Here is a 10,928-nt window from a genome sequence, read left to right as displayed (position 1 = left end):
AACGTAGGTATTTAATTTGAAGTCATAGATCACTCGAATTCGTCTACTACTGGTTAGGTTAGTGGTAGTAAATTTGCGATATTTAAAAAAATACATTATATATTTTAATTAATAAAGTTTTAAATGTTGATATTCTTGTACTTTAAATTATCTTTGTTGAGTTTGTCGGTTTTGTCTTATGATATAAAACGACTTGAATAAAAAATGTAAATTGACTATAAATAGCTCAATACTAACTTTTATTAATCATTGTTCATTACTTTATAGTCAATGACATCGCCAATATGTACATATTTTACAATCATCTAATATTCTTATAATCTAATCTTTACATTTTGACAAAACTTGCATACTAATATACAATATGTTAGTTTAATAGGTAGATATGCAAATTGTATACCAAAATACATATTTTTAATTACACTATATTTTATAATAATAATTATCTTTTATCCTTTCAAATTAGAAATAGCATTATTAGTAGGTAACAAAATATATTATTTTTAATTTTATTACTAAGGATCACAGTATAAATATTATTTAACAAAACAACCAAAATAAAATTAATAATACTGTTGGAATTAAATATTCATTACTATTGAATTCTACAAATTATAATTAAATATACTTATATAATAGACTTTATTTTTTGTTATCAGTTGTCTTAGATGTAGACTGGCCTTCTTTATCACCTCCAAAGTAATTATATTTAATCTTCAATCTTTCGCGAATAAGGAGAGCTCTTACTAATCGTTTCCAATTACCATAAACTCTATCTTCATATCTTTTTTGCTCTCGCTTACGACTTTCCTCAATTTCTTGGTTCCATGCATCTATTAAAGTGTCTTTAAATTCTTGACATACTACAAAACCGTCATTTACTGGGTGGGATCCACCTGCATGAAAATCAAAACCTACAACTGCAGGAGCACAATCAATGTTTAGTTTTTTTGCAATACGCAGTAACCCAGGAACTAAAATCAAAAACAACAAAAAATTAATATGTTGAACTGTTATAAACAACAACTTAAATAGTTAAATTAGTCTTATTTTTATACATACGTTGAAGATGAACGGTTCCTATTGGTAACATGCAAGGTTTAAACAAATCAACATTGCCATAACAATTTCTAGGAACTTGACCATTAGTAGCAGTTGGAGGACTGTAGGGTTCAGTTTGCCAAAAACCAAACAATTCTAATGGTGGAGGATCTGTTCGCACACCATTCTGTAATACATATAATTATTAATAAATCAGGATGATAATATTAGACATAAGTAACTGACCCGATCAAACCTAGGACGGGCTTTAACTTGTTTATAAGATTTTTCCCCCATTTTAACTACACGGGCTTCTTTTAACCAATTTTCTCTACCATTAAGTTCATGAACATATTCTCGTAAATAAACTGGTTCATTTCTAACATATCCAACAATTGGTGGATCTGGCGGATAAATGGCTTGAAATTTTAGCAAATGTCTTGATAGGGCATACAATGGATGATTTTTATACCTTTAACAGACATTTTAATAAAAGTAAACGTAATAAACATAAATAATTGTGCTTGTATTAAGGTTTAAATAAATCATTATTATTAAACTAACTCTGAAACTGTTTTAGGTAATGGTATTTCTTCTAATTGTTTATTTAGTTCTTCATCCTCCTCACGTTCCCTAGCTGACCCCGTGGGAGTGTAAGGTCGTAAAGTAGTTTTCCACCATTTAGGATCCACGCGAATTTTTCGTGTTAGAGTATGAAAATATGGATCATATCGCTTTGTAACATCTTTGATACTATTGTCGTTATACCAAGCCAAAACATAACGCATAGGATGAGATGTACCATTCTATAAAAAATAAAATATAAATTTGTAAAGTTAACTGTAAAAAATAAAATATTATAAATTCTACAAGCAAAAAATATTCCATTATATATTAAATAGTAAATCTTATAGTTATATACAATTTATAATTCAACTAACATATATTTCTTTGATGCAATGAATACGCTGGCCTATAACATCCACACAAAACCATTTTTCTTCCATTTCCAGGAATACTTCCACCCAAAAATCATTTTTTACTTTTTTTTTAGTAACTGTTTCATTATTCTGCATTAAATGGTCTTCTTCATCAGTTGAAAGAACACGGCGATCAATTTTTTCACTTATCAAAGATTTTTTTTTTATTTCTTTTTTTTTTGTGTTTAACTGATTTTAATTTTTTTAAGTCAGCTTTTTCTAAACCAGATTGAGCTTTGTTTGATATTTTATTAAAATACTCAGATTTAGCACTGTTTTTGCTTTTTACAAAAATATCATCTTCTTTATCACTTGAAGAATTATTTTCATACATAATTTTATTCACTTTAGGGTTTTTTTTTTCATCTATTTTATTACTTTTAATTTCAAGATCTTTTTTATTTTTTTTAAGTTTACTTGATGTTTTCTTGAAATATTCTGATTTTGATGAAGTTTTTTTTTTATTATCTACATTTGCTTTACTAGTAGATGGTTTCAAATGATCATCCTCTATTATAGGACCCAACAATTGTTCAGAACTTGGTTTGATTGAGACAACATTTAAATTAATCACTAACCTTACATTCAATCCTAATGATCTTAAAAAAGAAATAAACATTGAAATAAGTTCATATCTTGTTTTAGCTTCACATTTTGAAAAGTTATCAACTAAAGATAATACATTTATTTCACATAATGGATCAGTTTTTGAAGTTAATTTTATTGTTTTAGAAAACCATTTTATAAAATTTTCTAAATAATTCAAATCACACTGCTTTGGAGGATATGCTTTTTTAGAAGGTACTAGAGATAATGCTGAACCCATAACCTCTGGTGAATTAAGAACACTGTTCAAATTATTACCATAAGAAATCCATAAAAGTAAATTTACTTTATGAATTAAAACTTGAGTATCTTTACATATTGAATTCATACGTCTCCTAAGAATATTTTCCATATCTTGACCTTTTTTACACTTTATATCATTTGGAAGTTTAACAGTGATTTCAACCGTTTCAGGAATAGTATAGTCATCATTACGTTTCATTTCTTCTTTCAAAGTATCATCAACATTTTTTAATACAGTTCCTAAATTAACTCCTTCTCCTACAGATAAGATTTTAGCAACATCCATATTATCATAAAGACTATTTTCTACCGAAGTGTCAAAAGTCTCAGATTTTACATTACTTTTGGGAAGTTCTGTAGAATCTTGAGGTTTTGAAAGAGTGGTGAAATCAAAATTTGTTTGACAAACATTTTCATCAACTTCACTTTCAGTATCAGACTGTTCCAATGTTTTCACATTGGGCTTGATACAATCTTGATCATCATTATCGCTATCAGATTCTGATAAATTTAAAGTACAAGAATTTTTAATGAAAGTATTACAAGTTTCAACTAACTCATCATCAGAATTGTTATCTTCAGTTGATGAATCAATAACAGAAACTTCTAGTTGTTGACCACGTTTACGTTTGATTGGTGGTTCACAAGAATTATTTTCAACAGTTTCTTTTGACTTACATGTACGTTTTGATCTGCGCAACATGATAATGGATTGGATCTATAAATAAAAATTTAAATTGAGATAATTTGAAAGCAGGTTAAGATATAGTGTTTTTTTTTTAAATATATTTAAAAAATTTAAATCAAAACTCTTTTTTCATTATATTTTTAAACATTGATTTATATTTGTAATAGTTTTGAAAGTCATTAAATTTAATATAACTCTATAAAAATATTTACCTGATCCAAATAAATAAATAAATAAATAAATAAAAAACGAACAGATATGGAACAATTATTTCATGTTTTAATTGAGAATTTGAAAAATAAATCAACAATTCACGAGCTAAGTAAGTAGATGTTCAGTAATGGAGTTAATGCGGTGGTAGACGGTAGTGTATACTGTATAATAGTGTATAATGTACTATTTAGACTGTAAAAATGTTAAGTATAGATCAACTAGATCAAAAACATTTATTTTGAATATTTTATCTAAAACGTGTTTATTTATTTATACAAGATAAAACTAAAAATTACAGAGAACATTATCATGAACAATGCAAAGTGGTTTAAAATTATCACATCCTCCAGAATGCGCTTCGAACAGTAGTATATCGTTTTTACATATTATACAGTATAACATTTTTATAATTTTAATCTAATTGGTTTAATTTATGATTTTTATAAATAATTACTTTGATCCGTTTTATGATCAAATTGTCTTAAATCCGGTTAATATATTTCTAAGAATTTTCAATTTCTAAATTAAGAGATATAATTGTTTTAAGAAAAAACTTTCTTTTTTTTAATTTTAAGTATTATAGTGATGATTATGGTGATTAATGTTTACTGATATGATAAGACTGATAACAGCATTCGATCCACGTGCTTTTAACTTGCCGCTTCTTACTAATTACCACTAATGTAGTGTAAACTGTAAAGTGTAAAATATGAATTATGATCAATGAATAATGATAGCCATACATTCATGATTCATAGTTATTGTTAGTAGTTAATTTATGTTGTTTAGCTCAACCGTAAAATTTTACATTATTATTTTTGTCTGACAAAATACGTATTCATTATATTGTTTATCTTGCTATTTATAATGAGATTCAATTACAAGGTACAACTCTTTAAAATAGTCTAATATTATAATATTAATAATCTTTTTAACTTTATTATTATTTTTTAAAATTTAGTTTTCCAACGTTCTTGGAACTGTTTACCGTGAAGGAAATTTGACTTTCACACCCGATGGAAATTCTGTCATCAGTCCAGTGGGAAATCGGATATCAAAATTTGATCTGAAAAAGTATAAACCTTTATATTTCTTTAATTGTGTTTCTAAGAATGGCATGTAAGTTGTATTTTATTTTAGTAATACATCATTTACATTACCAGTGGAAAGCTCACACAATTATGAACAAATAGCTCTATCGCCAGATGGCAATCTTTTATTTGCTGTAAACGAAGGTATTGAAAATAACTTTGAAAACCTAGAAAGTTGCTTATATTTTAATTTTAATAACTGTATCTAGTCGGAGAAGCGGATTTAATCAGTTTAATAAGCAATAGAGTAATTCACAAGTACCGTTTCAATGAACGAGTGCTTCACCTGAGATTTAGTCCTGATGGAAAACATATAGCTGCTTGTAAGCTCAATAAAAGTAAGTTATCTTTTTGATTTGAGGGAATATATTTACTTTAAAAATTTATATGCGTAAAGTTTGAATAGTAATAATATTGATTTGTTTTCAGTTTTTATATTACAAACACCGGGTCATTTTATTGGACAATTCAATCAGTTTGCATTGGAACGAGTTTTCAGTGATATTCTTGGAGATACCACGTATGTTGCATGGACTGACGATTCAAGGTATATCATACTATATAAATGTTTATATGTTTAGTATTTACAAATATATTATTTTATATTTATTAATCGTCTAATTTTTAATACTTAATATATTGGTTATCTTAGTAATTATAGCAAAAATGTTGGATTCAAAAAATCTTATTACAAATTGCTAATTATTGATAGCATTAAGTATATTTCAATAATTTTTTATCACAACTTTATATTTATCAATTTTGGTATGTTCGCTTGAAGTATTTAACAGCAGTGTGCTGTCCTAATAAAAACCTACCTCTGTGTAACCATAACCCTACTTATATTGTACACTTTATAAAAGTTATAACACTTAACATATTCTTTTAATTTTTCAGTATTTTTGCAGTGGGCAGTAAAGATGCTACTGTAAGGCTTTATACAATAGGAAATTACTCAAATTTTCGACCATATTCGTTAACTGGACATCCTGATACTATAGTTGGGATATTTTTTGAAGAAAATTCACTGGACTTAATGGTTGTCACTCGGTATATTATGAATTAGATTTTAAATTATTTCATTAACTAGGTCAATTATTTAAATAATTTTAATTACAGAAATGGTCATTTATCTGTTTGGCAATGTTCACTATCCTTAAATCAAATGACTACTGTTGAATCAACCAATAATAAACGATTAAAATTGAATGACGATGAAGAAGATGAAATTGATTTATCCAAAGGAGAAGACAGAGAACGTTATATTATTAATAAAGAAGGTACCTTCTACTCATAAAAATATTATTTCAATTTAATTATTTTGTGTTTATAATATTTCAGAAAAACAAAATAAAAAGCAATTACTTTTAGATAATAAAAATTTATTGAGTTACCATAAATTATCAACACATTATCTTAATGATTTTATAAAAGATGAGCATAACAATTTGAAAATGACTGCTGCTGATTATCATAAAAAGGTCAAAATCCTTGTAACTGGCTTCTCAAATGGATCATTTTTAATTTTTGAAACTGTTGGAAAAACACTTATTCATTCTTTAAAGTTTGTTTAACTTCTGTTTTATTTTTAGATGTTATTAATTAATTTACGCTGTTAGTATTTCAGATACCAGTATTAGTACAATAGTGTTGAATAATGCTGGTGATTGGATTGCAATTGGCTGTAAAGGACATGGCCAATTATTGGTTTGGGAATGGCAAAGTGAAACATATGTTATGAAACAACAAGCGCATGGTTCTGAAGTATCTTGTTTGTCATACTCAGCTGACTCTATATACATAGCCACTGGTGGCGAAGATGGAAAAGTAATTTATTAATAAAATAAGAGGATATAATAACAACTCATAGATATATCTCATCCATCTCAATTTCCCATTAGATATTTTTTTAAGATACTTAAATATTAGTCTTTCAAATTTTTATTAATATAGTAAAATATATATTATAAAATCAATACTAATATTGCTTAAGATATTTAGTAAATTTCAATAATTTTAAATGAAAATAGATATGTACCTTATAGCCATTATTTATGTATAATTAGTATGAGATAATATAGTATTCATAATTATTATAAACAAAACTTGAAAGAATTAAATTTTTAAATCATTTCTAAAATATTGTAATAAATAACAATTCAATTATGTCAATAATTATAATCATATATGTAACACTAAACTAGAATTTGCTCTGCCATATACATTTTAAACATACCCATTTTATACATTTAAACTACATGCTTTCAAGAATTTTGATTTTAAAAAAAATATGTGCTTTAAAAATAAATTTAAATTAAAAAATTTTTCAAAAAAAATGAAATTGACTTTGTCAAATATTTCCATTTTTCTGTTATTTTTTCTTAATTATTTAATATTTTCTAAATATTTAATTAGTTATAATGTTGTTAATTACTTATTATAGAATTTTGAGCATATGTGTTATTTAAAAAAATAAAATTTTAAATTAATTGACAAATGTATTAGCTTTTAAAAATAAGTAGATAATAAATTTTTTAATTTAATTATTATTTATTTATAAATAATGTAAATGTATATACAATCATATATTTTAATATTATTATTTAATATAAATTTATGAGTCATTTTAAATGTTGCATAAATATATTTTCAATATATTAACATATGTAATAAAACATAATTGATTCCTATATCATATTTTGTTAGTGATAAACTATAGAGATGTAACATAATTTCATGTTAACTATTTTTGTTGTGTTCGATTTACATATTATTAATTATTATATTAATATTTTCTATTTATTGTTATTGTTAGAGTATAATATAATACATGCATGTCAAATATAAATGTTCTATATTATATATCTGTGATAGAAACAATTATTATGCACATCATATTCTCTTAAAATTAATTTATATTTTATTTTTAGGTGAAATTATGGAATAATCAATCAGGATTTTGCTTTGTTACGTTTGTAGAACATACAAGTACTGTTACTGACATAGTATTCGCTCCCAACAAAAAATTTGTCATATCTGCATCTCTGGATGGTACAGTTCGTGCTTTTGATCTTACAAGGTAAAAATATATTTATCAATAATTTTTTTCTACCTATTACTATATATTTTTTTTTTAGATACCGCAACTTCAAAACATTTGTGTCCCCTCGACCTGTGCAATTTAGTTGTGTATCTATTGACTCTACTGGAGAGTTTATCGCTGCTGGTGGACAAGATGTTTTTGAAGCATATCTGTGGTCCATGAAAATTGGCAAACTTTTAGAAGTATTCTCATTTAAAATACTGAAAACCAAATTCTTAAAAGCAAGTAATTTAATGATATTATTTTAGGTTTTGTCAGGACACGAAGGACCAATAGTAAGCTTAGCATTTAGTCCCATAATTTCTAGTACTACACTAGTAACTGCTAGTTGGGATAAAACATTGCGCATTTGGAATGCTGTAGAAAATGCGTCTGATCATGAAACTATACAACTCTTTGCTGATGGTGATTAATAAATTAATCAGGGTATTATATAAAATAAGTATTTATAGATTTTATGTTTATATTATCTAGGTTTATGTGTTGCTTTTCGTCCTGATGGAAAAGAAGTAGTTGTTGCTACATTAGATGGTCAATTATTATTTTTTGATGTGCGTACTTCAACTCAAGTGGCAAGCATTGAGGGTAGAAATGATCTTGGAAGTGGTCGAACAGATACAGATCTCATCACAGCTAAAAAAAATCTTCAAGCAAAGTATAACAATTTTCTTTTATATAATTAAATATTGATCAATAATCAGTTATCTAGGTATGTGCAGAATTGGTCTGATCACTGCTCAGAAATTTACTTGAAATCCATTTTCTATCATTCTGCAACAAGAAAAGATTGATTTGGGAGGTTCTAAGGATTTAATTATGTTCACTATCAATCCCAAAACTTAATTTATTTTTAACTTAAGAAATCTTAATTCTTTCTAAAAACCCATTAAAATTAAAGTCTGTACATGTCTATACTTTAAGCATTTTATATTCTTAACTTTTATTATACTAAATAATAAGAGTGTTTATTTTTTTATAGGGCATTTAACTCGGTTTGTTATTCAGCTGATGGACAGTTTGTTATTGCAGGAGGCCAATCCAAAAATGTTTGTATTTATAATGTTGCTGAAGGTATTTTATTGAAAAAATTTGAAATTACACAAAACCAATCATTTGATGCAGTACTTGTAAGTAACTTTAATTAAAAATAAACAATTTCATTATGTTATACAGATATTTTATGTATATTATAATTATTAGGACGTTGTAAACCGACGTAAAATGACAGAATTTGGGAATATAGATCTTATTGAAGAACGTGAAACAAGAGAAGGGGGTAATGTTAAATTAAAATTACCTGGTGTTCATAAAGGTGATTTGGCTGCAAGAACATTTAAGCCAGAAGTTAATGTTTTTGATGTCAAGTTTTCTCCAACGGGTAATAACTGATAAAGATTTATTTTTTATTTTTAAGATATTTCTAACATTTTTTTTTAATTAGGTTTATCATGGTCAGCTGCTACTACAGAAGGTGTATTGGTATATTCACTTAATAATGGGTTCATGTTTGACCCGTTCCTTTTAGAACTGGGAATAACAACAGAGACAACAAGAGATACTTTGTTTAAAAAAGAGTATGCGTCAGGTGAGTTTAATTTATAATTGTATATATATTTTACTATAGAATTTTCAAAATTTTTTTAATATTTTCCAGCATTAATGATGGCATTACGTCTCAATGAATCAAACCTTATTACTGAAATATTAGAATCTATTCCATCAAAAGATAGTGAGTACTTTAATTTTTAAATATTGAAAAATAAGATAATAATATTTATATATGTCTTTTATTCATTGTTTTATTATAGTTGAACTGACTGTAGTTTCATTGCCAAAAATGTATGCTGAAAAAATTACAAAACACATTGCAATACTCTTAGGATCAACAATACACATAGAATTTTATGTGCAGTGGATAATGTACCTACTAAACTCACATCAACCTCACCAGACCATAATTTTAACTCTATATAAAAATTTATCTAAAAAATTTACAGATCTATCTAAGGTGTAAGTATTCATTATGACCATTGATACCATGTACTCTTGTTGTTATAAGAATGAGATAGAGTAATTATGTGCTATTTTTATTTAATTATATACATTTATTTTGTATTTACAATTATGAATAATTATTTAGAAGAGTATAAAAAATTCAAATTTTATAATTTTACAGTTGTGATTACAATAAATATACACTAGCAGTCATAAAGAGATTGGTTAAATTGCAAACAAATGAAGTAAAAGAAGAAGTAAAAACAGAAAATGAACCAATGGAAATTGATGAAGACAAAGTTATTTCTATTTGATACGATGTTACTAAAAAAATTTTATACTCAAACTAATGTTAATAAATTGTAATATTTAAAGTATTTAATTTTACAAGTTTAAAATTATTGTGATTATTTATGCAAATTAATGTATAGTAATTAATAATTGGTAACAATAGTTTTAAATTGATTATGTATGTTGTTTATTCAAGCAAACAAAAAATATTTACAATAAAAACATTTTTTACAAAGACTAAAAATAATGAAAACAAAAATATATTGTTTTCAAAACATTAATTTCATCAAGGGCTCCGTTCATTATTACACAAAAATGTAATAATTTTAAAATTGTTTAAATTATTTAAAACGAATATATATATGAACGTTAAATATTTCTTGGGGCTCCACGAGAAACTTCTCCTTAAAAAAAAGGCTCCGAGGTTGAAAAAGTTTGGGAACCGCTGTTGTATCCCATCAATGTATAAGAATAAACACAACCAATTAAAAGTTTTATTTTGTATACTTTGTAAAACTAAAAGCTTTGGTTATTGATAATGTATCAACAAACTTCTAATCATTAAATCTGAGTAGGATAAATATAATCAAATAAAATTAAAATACAACATAATATTGTGTTCTATGCTTCAAAAATTAGGTACAAACATTTTTAAAATAATAATTATTATAATTTGT

At 25.5% G+C, this 10,928-nt stretch overlaps 2 protein-coding genes across 2 annotated transcripts; one reads left to right on the top strand and one right to left on the bottom strand.

Moving 5' to 3' along the window:
- Window positions 1-581: 581 nt before the first annotated feature.
- LOC112602881 (DNA repair protein complementing XP-C cells) lies at window positions 582-3,785 on the bottom strand. The gene is given in 7 exon segments (XM_025351225.1): window positions 582-974; window positions 1,063-1,228; window positions 1,288-1,513; window positions 1,606-1,847; window positions 1,983-2,207; window positions 2,209-3,588; window positions 3,771-3,785. Coding segments are annotated over 6 exon segments (2,556 nt in total). The 5' UTR covers window positions 3,574-3,588; window positions 3,771-3,785; the 3' UTR covers window positions 582-642.
- A 584-nt stretch (window positions 3,786-4,369) lies between these two features.
- LOC112602880 (periodic tryptophan protein 2 homolog) lies at window positions 4,370-10,343 on the top strand. The gene is made up of 19 exons (XM_025351224.1): window positions 4,370-4,656; window positions 4,733-4,845; window positions 4,912-5,006; window positions 5,072-5,200; window positions 5,292-5,409; window positions 5,760-5,912; window positions 5,982-6,142; window positions 6,204-6,426; window positions 6,482-6,689; window positions 7,793-7,941; window positions 8,000-8,147; window positions 8,214-8,370; window positions 8,440-8,620; window positions 8,945-9,092; window positions 9,166-9,343; window positions 9,407-9,550; window positions 9,620-9,694; window positions 9,774-9,975; window positions 10,142-10,343. The coding sequence occupies exons 1-19, from the start codon at window positions 4,639-4,641 to the stop codon at window positions 10,272-10,274; spliced, it is 2,733 nt and encodes a 910-aa protein (XP_025207009.1). The 5' UTR covers window positions 4,370-4,638; the 3' UTR covers window positions 10,275-10,343.
- The last annotated feature ends 585 nt before the right edge of the window (window positions 10,344-10,928 follow it).

Source organism: Melanaphis sacchari, unplaced genomic scaffold (genome assembly GCF_002803265.2).
Source record: "Melanaphis sacchari strain LSU unplaced genomic scaffold, SCAv2.0 Contig91_pilon_pilon, whole genome shotgun sequence".
Taxonomy (NCBI): domain Eukaryota; kingdom Metazoa; phylum Arthropoda; class Insecta; order Hemiptera; family Aphididae; genus Melanaphis; species Melanaphis sacchari.
The sequence above is the reverse complement of the archived record's forward strand: the minus strand, read 5'-3'. Positions and strand labels throughout refer to the sequence as shown.